The following is a 19,204-nucleotide window of genomic DNA, read 5'->3' on the forward strand; positions in this document are numbered from 1 at the left end:
TTCTGCCAAGCCTAAATAAAGGAGAAAACATTTTTAGCATGGCTAGAGGCTATAAAATATTTTTCTCTGAAGCCATCAAATCCTCAACTGGCTTTTGTCTGTTGTGGCTTTAGTTCATAAGTCAGTTTCACTTATAGAACAATGTGAAAATGCATCTGTTGCAGTATAGCTGATAAATGATGAACCAAGCTTTGGTTCCTACTCTCTCTCTCAAAAACTATGCATTTTTAACACATTCTGCTCTGTTCAAAACGTCTAGTTTGCGTTGCCAAAGGAGAACACTCATTTGATAGCTACACATAAAGAACTGAAATCAGACACTGATTGAGCTAAGTGCTGAGCAACTTCTGTGTGGTGCAAAGCACCCACAATTCACATCAATTCAAGAGGAGTTGATAATACTTAATGCCTTGCAGGATTGGGACTTTAATCTTGAAATACATTAAGTGTTACCAACAGGCAGGAAAAATCCTGTAAAATTTGAGTTAGCCAAAATAAATTATCCAATTTAAGCTCATTATGCATAGAAAGATAGTAAATGAAGAGCAAACTTGACCAATTATAACTTTTGCAATAGAGATAAAGCTTTCCTAGTTTTAACTACTTTCAGTTATTTCAAAAGGACTTTCTACTTTAAAAAGACCACAGTGAGTTCAAAACAATCAATTTGTCAATTCTAACACTTTACACTACACATCACCAAAGATTCTTAAATGGCCTGATAATTGTTCATTCACAAAGTCAAGATTTCTCTTATTTAGGACACACAACAATTTTGTGAACGTGAACTACATACTGCAGCAAATGGTCTCAATTTTATAACAGCATAGATGTCAATTTACATTGCCATTTACTGTGTCATTTTCAGTGACAAAATATGTTACATGTGCCAGCTTCCTCTTTACATAAAGTCCAAAATATCACTGTGCCCCTTTTTGCTTGTGCAGAAGGCATTAAAAATTAGTGTTTTTGCACTTTTGTAACTTCATAAAAAAGTATTCAAACTATAATCTCAGTTGAAAATGAAGGGTTGTGTATTAAGGTATTGGATAATATGTGGAAGTCTGGAATACAGATTAGAAATGTGAAGTGTGACATTTACTGATCACAGAAAGCTTATGACTACTTTATTACAAACAATTACATGAAAAACTAGTTTTCATCTACTATTAAACCTTGCTAAAATATTTCAGATAGCAAAATAATTTCGTTAGGAATATTGATATAGTTAGGAAAGAAAAAACAAATCATTTAGCTTCACCTTTAGGAGTTTAATCCATAACAGTAAAGTTTAATATTGTTTTCCTTCTTCAGGTGATGTCTAAGCTCTTTGTTTAAATTTGGTTGTGAAAATGTAGCTATTTAATTTTCTGCAGCAAAAGTTCCCCGCTGTTCTATACTGCAGCTATTTTGGCATGGACCTACCACCCTTCCATTGCATCAAACCAATTCTATTCTACGGGGTCGCTATCTGTTAGAATCACACTGACAGCACTTATCTCAAAGAAATGTCCTGTAAATAATTGACAGTAAATCTGTTCTGTCCTATAAGTACAGCAAAAGCACTGTTTACAGAGAGAAAGAAGAATTAACATTTAATTTCTCAAAGATGTTGGTCCCTTTTCTTTTCTTTGGTTCATGATGAAGATAATGGCATCTAGCAATTTACTGTGAGGAGGGGGAAAAAGATGCCTATAGCTACTGCTGAACAGTTGTGGGGGGGGAATCTTATTACAGCTAATCTTCAAGTCTCAAATACATAATGGTCAGTGGCTTTCTGTAGTTGGAACTTAGAGTTCCAAAATTACACTAACCATCAAATTATGCCTAGGTCACCGAATGGGTGGATACCCTATATTCTGTTTAATGCATATGTTCAATTGCATATATATTTTAACCAACTGTATCTTTAGTTTAATAACAGACCAAGTATTGAAAACAGAGAAGGGCTATTTTTCTACCTCAGCAAAAATACAAATGATACACTAGATGACCCCAGAAGAGTGACTGTTACGTTTATTCTCTTTAAGATATCAGCTATGATCAGGAAAGAAAAATAATCTTTTTCAACACAAAAAGCAGCTCATTTCTAACAATTAATCAGTCTACATCTCCATTACAAGGAGATACTAGTGTCCCCTTTTCCTTATTTAAATTAGATGAGGGTTTTTTTCCTAGTGATATACTATTAATGCATAAAACTAAGAATCTGCTTTCTACTTTAATTGATACTGAATTAAAGCAAAAGAAAATGTAGTGTTTTCGGACTATATTGCATACATGGTATAAGATAGACTACAGTGCATTGCCAATTCCCAAGCTAATAAGGCTTTGCGGCTTTCATAACTTCAATACCTAGACATGCTCAGCCCTTTCAAATAGCAAAAATATCTTTTTCAGACAGTATTAAGATATTCTTCACCTAGATTTGAACAACATCTAAAACCTATTACTTTATTTTACCTGATCTATTTATAAGGAACATTCTCTATGCAGACAATTAAAACATGTTAACAGTTATTGTAGGTAAAATTCAGCTCTAAATGATAGCCTAACAATTTAGAATATAATATCAAATGTGATCAATCTGCATGCATGAGTCTGTATAATAATGGATTCCCTCCACCCCCCTGCAACAAAGTATTTATATCCTTGAAACAGATATAGGATAACAAAGATTAACTAGTATTCTTTTGTAAAACTAGCTGTAAGACACTGATTTTGATAGACAGTACTTTTACCACACTTGATTGGCATTCCTCTCTGTTGAGAGAGATATTAAAACAGATTTCTGAAATGTACCTATGAAGATCAAAATATTTTTAATCTTTAATGTTAAAAAGCTGAGAACAATCAGCAGTATAAAATTATCAGGAACACCCATAGAAGAATGCACTGCATCAAGAAGATTTTTTATATTTGTATCTTCCATATGGTAGATTTAAGTACTGCTCGTGTAATTTAGTTACAACTGTTTGAAAGTTCTCTTTCAGACAGATATTATAAAATTAAATTGCATGTTTTAACAGTTAAATTAAGAAAAAAATAATTGCTATTAAACTGGTCTCAAACTCATTTAAAAAAAACAAATATTATACAATTGCTTCCTGCCTAAAAGTTGATTGTGTTATTTGGGTTCTACATTTAATTCTTCTATACCGAAGCATTAAATAGCACATTTAGGATATTAATATTTTAAGTTACACTCAGACTCTGAACTCGTTTTCTGTCTTCTTAGAAATAAAATACACACATACAAATACAGCTCCATTTACAGACAGGTTTGCAAGCTTAATCAACAATTTTGCAAATCTGAATTTCCTAGCTATTAATCATTCTTTTTTCAAAATCCTTATGGAGTGAATTACTAACTGAGAGGGGACGCCAATTCTAGTAAGTGAATGTTACCCAACAGGAATATAAAGCTGTCAACACCATAGTTCTCCTGCACACTCTAAATTCTCTCCCAGACTTCATATGTTTTTTAAAGATATATTAGCCTTTTTTCCCAGGGACCCTCTAAAAAACCTACCAGTCATGAACATCTGAGCACTTGTGTTTTATTACATACATGCTTTAAAACAGACTGGTTAGATAACTAGCCAGAGCAAAACAAAACTGGACTCTAATACCGTCAGCTGAAGCAAACACCATTATAAACAGTACAGAAACTTTAAAATCCCCTATTAAAAACAGCCTTGTTTATCTTTTTGTGACCTACACAAGTTTACTACAGCTGCCATAATGGCCCTTTGAATTATGTACATTCGGCTACAAAAAAAGTCAGAAGGCAAAATTTCTCTCTAGCAGAGCTGATATACTGTTTGCAGCGCTTTATGTAAAATACTCTCACTGAAAAATTCAGTGAGAAAAGTGGAACATCCGTGCACTTTAATATTTCTCTCTTTCTCTGGGAAGTCACTGTAAAAAAATGTAATAAACACTACAAGTTATAAAACTTGTTACCACAGGTCATCAGTCCTGCCATAGCTTTAGATAATTTAAATTAAATTTCTCCATTTTTAATGAAAATGTACAGAAATACTTATTCTTGAGATTTAACTAAAAGTGGGCATAATAGAAAAAGAAAAACATTTCAGCGTTTACCTACATAGAACAAATGAAGGGAAAATAAGAGTAATCAAAATGTGATTTGTTAGCACCTTATTGCCCTGGGGTTCAAATCTTAAAACACATTCTACAGAACTGAAAAAGATTGTAATAACATTGTCTCTAAATAGAAAAACATTGAAAATATTGCTTTTTGAAAAGTACAAGTTTTTTATAAAACGTTTTAAACGTACAAAATAAAATGAGCACATCAACTAAAGTCTTGGAAGTCATTTCACTATGCAACATTTCAATATAGTTTGCTTTTACTGAAGAGTCTTCATCTATGACTAGCACTGGAAAAGTGGTTTATTAACTTATTTTTATAGACACCACGTTTTGTACATGAAAGGATATTATTTTCTAAAACTCTAATATATTAAAAAAGTACTCTTCAAATGCCAACATTTGAGCGTCACAATTAAAGTGACAAAATTATTACCATTTCAGTGTACATTTGGAGCGATATGAACTTCTGAAACCGACAGACTCAGTTATTTGCATTCAAAATACATTACTTGGACACAAAGTCAAAATAATGTGTTCATAAACATCAAATCTTAAAAAGAAAATGGGAAACATCTCTCTGAAAAATAGATATGTTAGTTTATCCTGAAAGCTTTTCTAAAAAATAAAAATCAATCTTATACAGTGCCATTATCTTATAAAAAAAATCCACCTTAACTACTTTAGCATTGAATATTATAGATCCTAGATCAGTATTCAGACAAAAATAATTTTATTCTTGCTTTCAATATGAACAAGAACCAATGAATAAACTGTATTATGGTACTCAAACTATGAGACACGCAGGCAAGCTGTCTAAAAAACACATGGGGGAAAAAATTCACCATGATTCCCCTACATTTTAAACACTCCAGTTTACATCAAGCTTATAACAAACCAGACAGCAGTGAATGAAAATGTAACCTCTTAAAAGTTTGTCTTCAGAAAGGAAAGTCTTCATGTTAAACTGAATGAAACGCTCCGTACTTCAATAGGCCAGAGTCAATCTGAACCACCAATATAATCACAGCACCATGTAAACTTCCTTTGGCAAAGTACAGTTGCAATTAGAAAGCAACATATATATTCCAAAATGTTTGAAGTCATCCTTTTTTTAAGTGCATTTTAATAGATCTCCAAAACTTTAGTTCCAAGTTCTAATCCTTTCTTTAAAATGAAGCCACGGTCCTTCAGTCTTCTAAAAGGCACCTATGGCTAGAATACTTACTTTCTAGCATTTTCAGACAAAACTAGTTAGTTGGATCCCACTGTCAGCCAATGAATTATTTTCCTATTAATTTCTAATTGGTATAATACAACAAGTCTTTAACTGTAAAGTTATTTCTCCCTTTGCATCCTTTAAAAGAACAAAAATAATAAGAGGTTCAATAAATGGAGATGAATTCATCAAAAGCACAAGAAACTGCTGAGCTTTTATACCCTTCATTAAGTAAATATACAGATCACTATGATTCGAAAAATACAAGCTGCAGCCTCTCAACAAACTTCAGCAATTAGAAACCCTATTGAGAAAAGACGTTTAAATCAACCATATAATGACAAAACTGTTAAATTAAGTACACAGTCATGCAATGACAATATTAAAGTATCTTTTCCAAATGTACTGACCCTTTCTATTATGAACTGATTAGATTTTTGTATCCATCATGGGCTAGATTTAAAAAAAACAAACCCACAAACATACATTACATTAAATAATTACATTTCTTACTACATATAAAGATATCCATGGCCTGCTTTGAAATATTTTTCTCTCTTACTACCTGATCTGCTACAAAACTTTAAAGATATTTTTCTAAATGTAATGTTACATTATATCAATCTTGTCAACATCAAAATTAAGAGGAAAAAGCAGGACATTTAAGAGGTCATCGGAGAGTTTAGCTTGAGTAAGTAGTTGCTTGAAAAAAAGCAGCCACTCGTGTCACTGAAACATGCCATAAACACAAAATTGAATAGCAACTAGGGAGCAGGGCAACTATGAAATTTAAAGCTCTACAGAGAGTAACTGTGCCAAAGCTACAAAATTAATCTGTAATAATTATGTTAAACAAACTGATCCTAACCATGTGTTTATGTCTTGCTATGTCCTCTGCATAACAGGTTGAATGCCTAAAGATTTTATAACTGTTCATATAAGTTCCATAAAGCAATACACTCTACAAGTAATATGTGCTGTAATTCAATAGAGCAGGTTTTTTTCCATTTATGAGAATTCATTCATAAAACCATTAGGGTATTATTATTTATAAATGTCATGATATATTTTAAGCCACTAGTAAGATCCTGTTAACTATAGTTAAGTGGTCTCCAATGCTCTCTTTTGCGAATAACTATCTATTGATGCATGAGTAAAACTGTATTTTCCCCTGTAAAAATAAGGCCGTCATGCAACACAAATTTTAATGTGATCTTTCACTGTCAGTTTATAATTATGTGTATTCAAACAACGAATTCCTATTCAGAAAGCTTGGCGTACTTGGTCCCAATCCTGTTCCCATTTTTCATCAGTAGTGGTAGGATCAGGCCTTTTGTGAGTTGGCGTAGATATAGTGATGGATTAACTGTGGTACTAAAAAGGCCTTTTAATAAATATTCTGTGAAAAGAGTCAATATGAAATGAAGCCCTTACATGCACCCTTTTAACACTGGAATAGAGTTTAACAGCTAAAAGCTTTCCAGTAAAAGCTAGAAACTGCTAGCTGTGACATAAACCTGCCAACACCTCGCACAGAGTGGCAACATGCCCAACAAAATGCCACCTTCTGGATAAACCACTTTTCTATTTAACAGTAAATGAGGCTGCTAGTTACTGATGAGGGGCAAGTAGGGTACTGACAATTTGCAATCCACTTCCTGTAATCCTACACCCAGACAGAAAGCTTAATCAACATGAACCCTGACACTATGCCATTGTAATTCAGCTGCCAGTCTGTTATGTATACATTAATACTACTGGATGGTTACCTCCCACTGATTTGGTCACAGAGCCATTGGGCCTCCCTCGGGTTCCCATAGGACTGCCATTCTGCTCAAGCCTGGCCACCTTCACTGGGGGAGGACCTTTGACATCAGGGCTGCCGCTCCCTCTGTCTGGACTATCCCTTAGACAGGGACTCTCACTTCTCCGCTCCATGCTACTTTGACTTGGAGACAAAGTTCCCACAGGCAGATCACAGTAAAATGAACAAGGACCTAGAGAGAAAGAAACATATACACTTCAGAGGTTTGTAAAGGGAGCATAATCAGGGAGTTCAAGAGATAGTAATCATCATTGTCCGCTCACTTCATCCAAATAAAGCAATCAAACCCCGGCTTTCAGAATCATATTCATTCTCTATAGTATGCAAGAGCTAAACTGCTTGAAACCCAGGTATTTGGACCCGAGTTGTTAATACATTGCCTACATTGATTGAAGAACAGGTAACTAACAAGTACTGACGCACAAGGGCTCACCAGAGTTGATCGCTCATTTGAAATTCAGTGGCACAAACCATGTTATTACCGGAGTCATTTACACGTTACATTTCTGTCTCGTGGGTCAGTTTAGAAAGTTGGGTACTTTGAAAAAGGCAGGTGTGTTAAGTAACTCCTGCACAGAATCAACCCGATTCACGCGGACACAACATAATGTGGAGACCCGATTGTGAATTAATACAGCGATATACGGAGACATCATCTCTCTTCGGAAGATCACTCTGAAAACTAATAGTGCGCAAACACCGCAAGGATAACAACCGGATCTAAAATGCTCTGGGCTCCCTGCAAATGTGACCTGGTACGTATGTTGGCAAACGTGCATTAAAGTCGGCAAGTTTATCAAAATAACATGCGACAGGTATCTTGATTACACTTCTCCGATCAAAGAGCCGTTAACACATCCCGGGTCAAGCCGCGTCTTAGTTCATCGATACTCTGAGCCAAATCAAACTCAAGTTCAAATTCACTCTAAAAACTCCCCCCACCCACCCCCGATCTAGCGTTAGTGTTTGCAAGGCAGGTCAGTTTTGGGGTGCCTACATGCTATTTAAAGGAGATCGGGTTTGCAGGTTTGACTACACAACGCAGTACAAACCAAGCCAGAAAACCCCATGAACTGTGTGCTCCGATCCTGCTAGCCGGGTTCCTGGGAACGGCCACCCAGACATATAGGAACAAGAAGGGACAGGGCATTGCTGCAGCCAGGGCTGTTTCTCTCACAATTAACACCACCGCCGTCATTATTTCCCGGACACCGCACATAATAAAACTAGCTAGCTCCTCGCGACAAAGGCTGTTGCGAGCTGCTCACCCACGCGGGGTTTGTGGGCGCGCTCCTGCTGTACTTACTGCTTATAGTCTGTCTGTAAGTTGGCTGAGTTGGGCTCTGTCCATGGATCAAAAGTAGAGAATCCAGGGTGGAAAGTTTTCTTGTTTCCTCCTTTTACGTTCGTCTTTTCTTCCTTTCTACTTCCTTCCCCCCTCCCCACCCAGCTGACCCCCCTTTTCCTTTTCCTCGAGTCCGAGCTTTAAGGTCCCGGGTCAGGGTGTCTTCTTGGGCAGAGCTGGCTGTCACGAGTCAGAGCCCCTTCCAAAGAGGGCAGCCGGGGGAGTGAACGGGGGTGGGGGGAAGAGGTGAGGCGACTGGCTCCGAGGGGGGAGAGAGAGAGAGGCCCGACTTCTCACACCTTCGGCAGAGAAAATCAATCGCGGGGGAGAGAGGGGGTGGCGAAGGGGAGGGAGGCCGCGTCTAAAGGGGCCGCTATCCCGGGCAGCGGGAGGAGAAGCGGCAGCAGGAGGAGCCGGGAAGCGGGCGCTTGTGATCGCGGTGAAGAGGCGGCAGCCCCCGATGTGTCACTTTCAATCGCTCCCTCCTCTGCCAGCAGCAGCAGCAGGAGGAGCAGGAGGGACTCGCCACAGCGAGAGGAGAGAAATGATTATTAGTTGCGTTGAGTCATCAAGGCAAAGTGAGTCCTTTCTGGGGTTGTCCTTGGTTTCAGTGTCTGTGTGTGTGTGTGTCTGTCTCTGTGTGTGCGGTTTTCCTGTCCCCAGATCTTTGCATCCAAAATAGCAACCACCTCCCGCCCCTGCCTTCCTCCCCTCCCCCAATAAATAAAAATCTCTGGATAAGCTCAGCTCAGGTACAGCGCGGAGAGAAGCAGCCCACCTGCCCCCCCACCCATCCTCCCTCCCTCCCTCCCAGCCAAGGCTGCCGCTGCTCCAGCCAGCCCCGCTGCCTGCAGAAGGGTGGGGAAGCGGGGAGGGAGGGAGACCCGCCTGGCAGGAAATTAAACACCAATAAATAAATAATGAACGTCCCCCCGGATCGCGCACACAGGCAGGAGAGCCGGGCGCTGCGCCTGGGGTGGGGAGGCAGGGTTAGGGGCGGGGGGAGAAGGGCAGCCCGGGGGAGGCGGAGCCGGGCGCTCTGCCCGTCTGTCCGCGGCTCCGGGCTGCGAGCCAGGGGCTGGGGGGCGAGGGCAGCATAGAGAGGGGCCCGGCTAGTGACAGCAGGAGCAGCCTGCCCACGGCGCGTCGCTGCCGGGCACGGCCTGAGCTGGAAGTTGCGCCCTCCGCCCGCTCCAACCACCCCCGGGGCAGCCGGACACGTGCAGCCCGGGGGCAGCCGGAGCCGCGGCCTCCCCGCCATCCCCGGCTGCAAGGTGCAGCCGCAGCCCCGACCGTCCACCAGCGCCGGGCTCCGGGGCAGGGGCCAGCGCGCCACCGGGCCAGCGCGCCACCGGGCCGGGCCCCTCCAGCCCATCCCCGGCGGCAGCCCCCAGAGTCCCGGGCCTGCAGGGGATGGGGGAGCCGGCCCGCTCAGATCTCCCGGCCTCGCGGCTGCCTGGGCCGGGGATGGGGGGGGGGGGGCTCTGCCAGCAAACCCCGAACCCCGCCGCCAACTCCCCTGCCCCACCCGGGAGCAGCTCGGGGCCGCCCCGCAGCAGCCGAGGCGGCGGCAGCACCAGCTCCGCTTTAAGGTGGACCGAAGAAATTCCAACCCCTCCAGCGGGGCGTCCCCGCCGCTCGCGGGCCGGGAACCCCATGCCCAGCTCACGCTCCGACAGGCACCAACCGACTCGCCCACCCGCTCAACGGCTCCTATTACGGCCGGCCGAGCCCCCTTAAGTGGGCCTGCTTTTACGGTGGCGCCGGAGGGTCAAAAAGGGGGGTAGAAACGCGTTAAAGGGGGACACATTGGAGTCCTGAGGATTGGGGGGAGGGGGCTTTTCGTGGATGCCTGCGGCTGGGAGTGGGAGAGGAAAGGAGCCCAGCTAACTGCGGGGGCAGCGAGAACAGAGCACATACGCTCCCCTGGCTCTGGCCTGGCACAGACCCTTTGGGGAGAGGGGTTCAGTGACTGCCTTTGGGACAGGGAAGAAGAACCAAGAATAACAACAGCTCTTGGCTCCTGGCAACCCCCCGTCCACTATGCCCAGCCCTGATGAGGAGAGGGGGTTGCAGGAAAGAATAAGCAGCAGCTCCTGTTCCCCAATAATATCACCTGGAGCAAAAGGAGAGCTCGAGAGCTAGCAATAGTAACTCCTTTCCTTCCTCCCTACACCCCACACGTGCACAGGGCAATCTCGGCGGGCTTTGTAGAAAAAGCAGAAGCAGCAAGAACAGCAGCAACTTTCAATCCCGCCACCAATGTTGCAGTCCCTTATGGGGGCGGGAGGGCCACATTATTTGGAGGTAAGAATAAGAACTAGCAGCACTAATAGCTTCACACCCATCGTATTACCTTAACTTGGTAGAAAGAAGCAATAGCCGCAGCTCCTAGCCCCATCGCCACCATATTTGTAATCCCTGCCGGTAGTCTACATAGTAACATCGTTTGGAAGTAGAGCAGCAGCAATGCAGTTTCTTTTGGGATTTGGGCTGCGTGGAGCTTGCAGCCTGGTGGTGGTAGCTGAGCTGCGGCTGCTATTGCTTCTCCTCCTTTCCTCCAGACGATGTTAATAGGTTGCGGAGTGGTCGCGTCTCTCTAAGGGCTTTGGGCCGTACAAGGAAGTGGGGCTGGGAGCCTGTGAGACGCGGCGGAGCTCTGACCAGGGTAAGAGAGAAACTCGCTTCATTCCAGATCAACCCCACTCTCAATCCCGGTGCAGCAGCAGGATTCTGCCACCCCGGAAAAGGCAGCAGCTGCTCGGCTCACAGAAGGATGGGCTCCTGCCCCATGTAGGGGAGGCGGTGGAACAGCGATTTCTCGCCGCGTGGCTACGAGGCGTCTCGACCGGGTGTAATCTCTGCCCCCGGGTCAGGAAGAAATGGAAGGGGTGGGGGCGGGGGTCGTAACTCCGGTTGAACTTTGTGGGACCCAGAACTAGAGGCTCCTGCCAGCAAAAGGTAGGGAGGGTGGCGTGTGGGGCGAGAATTCTCCACCAGGCACGGAGCAACGACCCGCTCGGGCAATTTGCATGAGTTGTTTGAGAAGGACTGAAAGCCAATGCATCTGAGAAATGCAGACTTTGGAGGAGTTTAATGCAAAGTAGCTGAAGTATGTCAGCCAGATTTTGTATTTGAAAGATTACAGGTTTGGAAAAGAAAAAAGAAAGAAAGAAAAGAATCCTGGAAGTTCGAAGAGCAAACTTTTTTCAGTACCCTAGTGTAACTTGACAAAATAAACTGCGTAACATGCTGTTGTGGGTTATATATGGAAGTTCGTATTTTCTACCAACTATTGAATAATTAAATAATGTTGATTTATTCTTACCTTTGATGTTCAACTACGAACTCCTTCGGATCAATGGCCAGAAAGTTAGAAGAATTGGTGATTTAAGACTTCAGTACTTCTGGAAAAAAATACCAATGGTTTAGCCAGGATCTTCCCTGTCTGATTCGTCACTATTATTATATCTGATGATGTGGATGGACAGAGTCAATCCAAGCTCATTAATGAGCTATTTTATAAACACCACTGTCTGAAGATCTTCATTTACATTTTGTCAATGATCCTTTCGTTAACATCAGAGACTTGTGTCAACAGCATGATTACAGGACTCTAGTAGAGCTCCTATAAAAGTAAAGCTCCTGGCTTGTTAATCGATTAATATTTTATTATTTGTAAATATTTTATAAAGTTTTTAGGGAAACTATTGATTCTAAATTATTAAACCACTCAGTGGGGGAGCTGAATAATGCATCCAAATAAATATACACGTTGCAATTGCTTTATTTTCAATTAATCCATTGCACCTCTTTTCTTCTATGGGTTTGTGGGGTTTTTTTGTTTTTGGGGGGGGCGAAGGGGCGGTTGGTTGTTTTTTTATTTATTTTTTGCATTTGTACGTTAAATGGAGAACAAGAGCTGCAAACTTGTTTTCTATATATAAAATTACTTAAACTTTGCATTATTGAGTGGTAATAATTGTGATATGGGAAACTGAGAGGATTATTATTAAAGACACGCAAAACTGAACCGATTACTTAAATTCTGCTGGATAGTAATTTCTGTTTCTTAAACTTTATTTTATTCAAACAGATTTATAGGAGATTTTGAGATACATGATGTTTATTTTTCTTTTACAGAATATTTCCCAATAAAGGCCTTTTCTGTTTCAAATTACATATGCTTTTTCCAGTACAAAATGTTCACGTCTTTATTTCAACTGAGGGAGGGGAAGCGATTACTTTCCAGCGCATTTTTTAATATAAAAAAACAAGCTGGTTTCTTTTTTTATTAATAACCTCTGCTTTTTCGTCATTTAGAACAAATTGAAATACCAGGGTTTTTCTGTTTGGACCTATTCTAGTGAATGCAAAATGGATGCGCTTATTAGCGTGTGACAATCTTCCTTATTTTAGTTTTTTTAATCCTCGGGTGGTGTATTGCCAAATAATTTTCCGAATACAAATCTCGGTGGAAAGGTTTGTTTTTAATTAACTGTCACTTTTCCAGCCAACACGCGATTTCAAGTTCCAGGGTTGTCCAACCTTCAAAAAGCGCAAAGAGCCAAAGGCGGCGGTGTTTTTGCAGATTTTCCGGGACAAATATTGCGCTTCCTTTCGCTGATGTTCATCTGCTGCGCTCCGTTGCGCGGAGTTTGCGACATTTGAAATGTTGTCTCCGTCTGGGATCAGAGTGGGAAATAGTCCTGGTCTTCACAAATTCGCCCCCCGCAATCTAATGACAAATTACTCCTAAACAATACGATTTCCTTCTTTCCCTCTTTCCTCCAGGAGCTGCCTATGTCTCTCGGTATCTAGCTCCTTTCCTCACCTTCCCTATTTTTCTTTTTCTTCCTAGAGGCCCTTGCTGCCCTGACCCTGCCTTGTGCCCCCATCTCCCCCCTGGCTTCCCGTGGGTGCTGTGAGCTCGAAGTCCTCTAACGCCTCTACCGGACTTGGAAGCGCCTGGCTCCCTGCAGCCGGCGGCCAGGCTGCAAGCAACAGGGGGGTAGCCCTGCCCTGGAGAAGCAGCGGGTATTTCGTTTTCTATTTACTCCGCCGCTTGAGTGCCGGAAGCCAGGGCCTGTCTCTGCATCTCAGCGGCGCTCCCGGGGCAAAGGGGCTGTGCAGAAGGGGAGCCAACCAACAGCGCTTGAAATGCACCGGCTGTTGCTGGGGTCGAAAGGGGAGCGGTTAGTTTCTTTCTCGGTGGCTAAATTAGCGGAGGGCAAAAGGCCCGGAGAGGCCCAAACCTCCACCCGCAAAGGGAAACCACTAGCGGAGAGCACGGAAAGGCCACGAAGCCAGCGACGGCTAATCGTGCACATGAACTGTTCATGCTCAGAGCACCTAGGAAGGTCCTTCGGGGCTGAGAGCCTGGGGCGGCTACATTGCACTCCGCTAGGGGTAATGGCAGGCTGCGAGCCTTGGCCAAAACCTTGCCAGGGGTCGGAGGGAGAGAACGGGCTGTGTTTGCTGGAGAACAAAGGGGAGAAGCAAGAAACCACCAAGCGCGAGAGAACGAATGTGCTTAAAACTCATTCGCTGGTGGCAACAGTTAAGGCAAAAATGCGAACCACGCAAGTTAAGGGAAACAAAGCTCGCCTCGTCTCCAGAGCTGTAGGGCGCTTCCCTCTCTCTCCTTTATCTCAATCTGGAGGCAATTTGGGGACTGGAAAAGTCTGGTGCGGGAATTGGGAAGTTTGGGCCCGGAACAAGAGGTAGGGAAGCTGGCAAAAGAGTGGGGGATCGGGGAAGGGAGTAAGAGACGGGGGGGACTGGGACCAGGGGAAGGGGAAAGTGCGGATGGAGGAGGGTGAGAAGGGAAGGAAGGGAAAAGAAGAGTAGGGGGAAGAGGGGTGATCCAGGTAAGTCGCCTGGGGAAAAGGAGGTCGGGGCCGAGATGTTGGGGGGAAGGCGCTCAGGTTCTGGGGGTGGGATTTGAGGGATGCCTGGGGCTTGGGGCTGGACTCTAGCTGGGCCCACCTGGCCTGGCCGGGATTTAATGCAGGAAAGCAAGGCGGGTGTGATTGACCGGCCTGGAGCCAGGCCCCCTCTGGACCAGAAACAAAACAAGGAAGCTCGGTGCTCCTGGCGCCTCACCTTTTCCTTCTTCCCCCAGAGGCACAGCTGTGCCAGCGTTTGCAGCGGGCCCCCCAGAAAAGGGGAGGGGTGGCCTATGGACTCGGGGGAGGGGGAGTGGAGAGGCTGCCTCAGCAGCACAGTTGTACAGCTCCCTCTGCCCCAGGCTCCTCTCGCTGCTCCGGCTCTGCAGCAGCCCGCGCCGCGGCCAGGCGAGCGTCACCGGCCACAGGGAGGCTCCTGCTTCCGTCGCCGGCCCAGCTAAGCGCCCAGGACCACCTAGGCCCCGCGCTCAGCGCCGCCGCTCCCGGCCCCCACGCGGAGCAGCCCTGAGGCTGCTTCAAACAGCGCCACCGCGCGGGCCGCTGGGGAAAACTCAAGCCAGGAGCCGGCCGCCTCGCGCTGTCAAGGGACCGGTGCCCCGGGGGACGGCCAGCCTCAGCCCCTCAGGGGAATCAGTGCTGCGGAGACGCCCGAGGGGGGCTGCCCCGAGCTCGAGTGAGGCCCCCGGCGCGATCGGACCTGCGATCGAGTGAGCCCCCCCCCCTGCTGCTTGTTTCCCCTCTCCGCATCGTTCCTCTCTTCCCAAGGGCAGAGTCCATCCAACACGCACCCCCGGGGCACCTCACGGGTAAGAGGGCAGCCAGGGCTGGTGTTGGTGACCCTACAGCCCCGTTATAATGACTGGAGAGTGCATTGAAGTGGACACCCGCCCTCCCCTTCTTGGAGCGCGCCTCTTGGTTTCACTGTGCTGCGGAGAAGGGAAACATTGCGAGAGGTGTAAGGGAGTGGGGGGCGGGGAGAGGAAACCTGGGGAAGGTAGGAAGGAACCTGGTGCATGATTGTATTTTTCTCCCCTACCATTCCTTCCTGATTCTTGGGGGGGGGGGGCTGATTCTCAGGAGCAAGCCCTGCCTCAACCCGAGAGCCCCTTGAACGTTGCCCGTTTCCAGAGCTGGTCCCGTGTTCCCTGGCACTCGGCAATCCCCAGTATTACAAAGCGATCACTCACACGGCGGGCAGGTTTAACCAGTGGAGACGGAACAACACGCACCGCAAGCTAGCATGGCCGGAAGAGGGGTGAACTAATAAAGCCCCAAGGTTTCCCTCCCCTTCGAGCAACTCTTACTCTTCACAGTTATGGGATCAGCACCGGGCTAGAAACTGCTTCGCGCACAGAACATAGCACTGACGGTGGGAGCAGATTTAAAGAGCAGCTCTGCCTTCAGCCTCCTTTCACTCCTAGCAGCCCAAGAAGGGACAATCTCACTTGCAGGATTTTCTAGCCAACTATATTCATTGAGCCTTTAAATTCAATGTACCAGCACAAACAATTAATCCAGCAGTCAGGCGGAACAGAGACAGGCATTGACAGCAGCTTCTGGGAGCACTGAATATGCTTAATTAGCACTAAAGATCAAAACTACAGGGCGTTTCAGACCTGGCTAAAATGCTGGGTAGAAAGGTGACCCTCCGCCTTTGGCCTTGTCCAGCTATATAAACTGGTTGCTGAGACGTTGGCTGGCTGTTCTGCATTACAGAATGCAAATGCGAACATTAAAGTCTACCTTCCTATGGCCGGGTTTTTGGTTTTGTGGGGGAGGAGTGGTAGTCTAATTTGTACCGCGAGGATTTTAAAAAGGCGTCAGATCTTTAAACAGATCATTTTCATGAAGGCCATTTCTCAGCAAATGCTGCCCCCAATCCTCCACATTCCGCCTCCTGAGGACTTTATTATAAAAAATGTGCTGCTAACCTTAATTGCATGGAGCGGGAACTGTGGATTTGTACTGTACAACTGGAACAAATGTATTATACAGCTGGAACTACTGATGCAAATACAATTTTACCCAGAACAAATGCATACGAAAAAACTGGCCGGGGATTTTATAAGTAGAAATAACATCGCTCGTAGCAACGCTCGCTAAAATGCTAGTTGGAAAAAAAAACGTGATTTTGTAGATAGGCCAACATGCGACTTTCCAGGCCCGAGTCTGCTCCGGTTCAATCAATAACAAAACTCCCGTGATTTCAATGACATCTAAGAATGAGAGAGAGCGCCTTTTCCTGACTTTGGCATGTCACTTATTTAAAAAAAAAAGTAATCTGTCACACTGTTCACGTGCTGATGGATTCTCAGTAACTTAACAGCAAAAGCACAAACGTGTTTGAAAAGCCAAGTTTCGTTTAGCTTTAAAATATAAATATTATTTAGTAATAAGTGTATTGTATAAGAGTCGAATGGGGAAAGTAATGATTTACATTTTCTGAGATAGCTATATTTTACATTGTACAAAGATTAAATGTGTTCAAACTGTTTCGTTTTTCATTACTATTAAGAATTATTTTCTATGACTATATTATGTAAATTATATTTAAATGTTATTTACACTTTTAAATAGCGTGCCTATTTCCGAAATATTAATATTTGCTTTATGATATTTTCATGCTAGTCAATTTTTTTATTAATGATATATTTAGGAAGCTTGTCTTCATTAGTGTGTCATATGTGGCTTCTTTTATAAATGTGTGTGGGTTTAAAATGATAAAAATGGATAATAAAGCAGCGATTTTTCTCATTTAAGGTGACAGATAATATATATCATTTCGTGACAAGTTGCACTGTTTTTATTTTGTTTAGGGAAAAATTATTTCATGCGATAAAATAAAAGTTATGTAACCAGTACTCGTGACAAATGCAATCGAAACACCACATCTTTTAAACTCCCTGCTACTAAACCACGGGAATTCAAATGAAATTCATCTAGATATAGGAGATGCGAAGAGCTGCCGTTTCGAATGTAAACTATATCGACACAACGAAATGAATATCGTTTCTCTATCACATGACCATGATCTACAGCTAACAGATACCGTAAGGAATCGCAAAACAAAAATACGTACATGAACGCAGAAGTGAGCCTCAGATCTGCATTGTTACCCCAAACGCGTTTACAAGGGTGATGGTTTCACAGTGGAGAATATTGTTCTTTACTAGTTGTCTCACGTGACTGTTATATTTATTCGGCGAGGGGTTTAGACACTAAGGTCTCACCAAGACATTTTAAGTGTTCAATGCTGAGCACTTGAACCCCAGAGGCATTGCTCATTTTAATGGCTGCTCTCTGTATTTTATCTTTCTGTAATGATCTGCGTAAAAAAAGTGAGCGGTGGTGGGGGGGGGGGGTTCTCTCTCTCTGTTCCTAAAGTAAAGGGAAGATCATTTTCAACCCACGTGGAAAGCAGCACTTTCTCAAAGTTTCTGCAGCAGCCAAAGACCAAATTTACATGGAAAACATACAGCGAGAAGACAACCCCGTCATCAAAACACCATCCCCATAACCTTCAAAAATAGCATTAATCTCTCCCACTTCTATCCCTTCCTCCGCACCCAAGCGCGTCCCAGCTCAAAAGCGGCTTCTTGCAGCGGGCGAATTTAATTATCAATTCAAACTATGGAGTAAAAAAAACCATTCGCCTTCCTGCAGGATGCGGTTTCCGTTTTTCGTCTAGACCCAAGCTTTCCCTTCCCCAACAAACAAACAAAACAAAAACACTCCGATCCTTCCATATACCCCTCAACAAATAAAACAACCAGAAAAACATCCTCCGGATCCTTCAGTTTTATAACAATCGGCAGCAATTAGACCTGAACTCCCCTTAGTTCCTAGCGATTCCTTCATAAATTCCTCAGACATAACACGGACAACATTGCTAGAAAACTGAGGGATCTGAACAATAAGGAGAAATTAGAAATTTAAAATGCAGCTTAAAATGTAGATTTCGACCCCCAAAGATCTCAGTTAAATCCAAAGGGAGTGCTGCCTGGGCCAGGCTTGGAGAATTCAACGCAGAGGGAGTTTGGGGTGCCCAGAGACGGAAGGATCGAGCCCTGTATTTGTATATTTCCATGCAAATAGCTAACCTTGCAGACCTGAATATACACAGAAGGCTTGTTAGGGAATTTCAAGTTAAGATAAATATTAGAGGGTTTTATTGAATTGTAAGACTGAAAAACAATCTCCCTTGTTGATGGATAGCTTAATAATTCCAGGGAACTGGACTCGATTGCACTTCTGTACAACCCAGGCAAGTTTTAGACAACTAAAACTAAAAGACCACAACCACACAATAACACAAATCATGGTTCCACTCGATTGCCGTATTGCATGTTTTCCCTTACAGGTACAATAGCAGAGAAGCTATAGGAGAAGGGTTAGTTAATGCTCAGTACAAACGTTTAGATACTAAAGATACTGATTGCAGAGAACATGCTGATTCTCTGTATTTAGCAAGAATGGGCTAACTGCGGCCCTCCTCTGTCCTGCAAAACACACCGCGCTCTAACGTACTGTACTTTCATTTGGATTTAGACAGGTTTGGGTTTTAGTTATTTTTCTCCTAGGTCTCAGGGCTGCCCATGGCCAGATAAGGGAGCCCCATCAGAGTCCTGGTTTGTGGTGCGAGATGTGATTTGTCTGTTTACAGCAGGTTCAATTAAAGCAGTTATATCTCCTGCAAGGGTTTGGGCCCAATCAAGGCACTTCCATTTAGAAAGTCAAACAGAATCAGCGCTTACACACTGCCGGTCCCGGAGACCGACGCTCCCCATTTA

General features: G+C 43.8%; 1 protein-coding gene across 1 annotated transcript in view; it reads right to left on the reverse strand.

Moving 5' to 3' along the window:
- Nucleotides 1-7,324, reverse strand: part of SATB2 (SATB homeobox 2) — a 161,072-nt gene extending 153,748 nt beyond the window's left edge. Inside the window, exon 1 of the mRNA XM_065413500.1 lies at nt 7,105-7,324. Coding sequence (XP_065269572.1) covers nt 7,105-7,273 — 169 coding nt within the window. The 5' untranslated portion in view covers nt 7,274-7,324. The remainder of the gene's footprint in view (nt 1-7,104) is intronic.
- Between the last annotated feature and the right edge of the window lie 11,880 nt (nt 7,325-19,204).

The sequence above is a fragment of the Emys orbicularis genome, chromosome 11, assembly GCF_028017835.1.
Source record: "Emys orbicularis isolate rEmyOrb1 chromosome 11, rEmyOrb1.hap1, whole genome shotgun sequence".
Classification (NCBI taxonomy): domain Eukaryota; kingdom Metazoa; phylum Chordata; order Testudines; family Emydidae; genus Emys; species Emys orbicularis.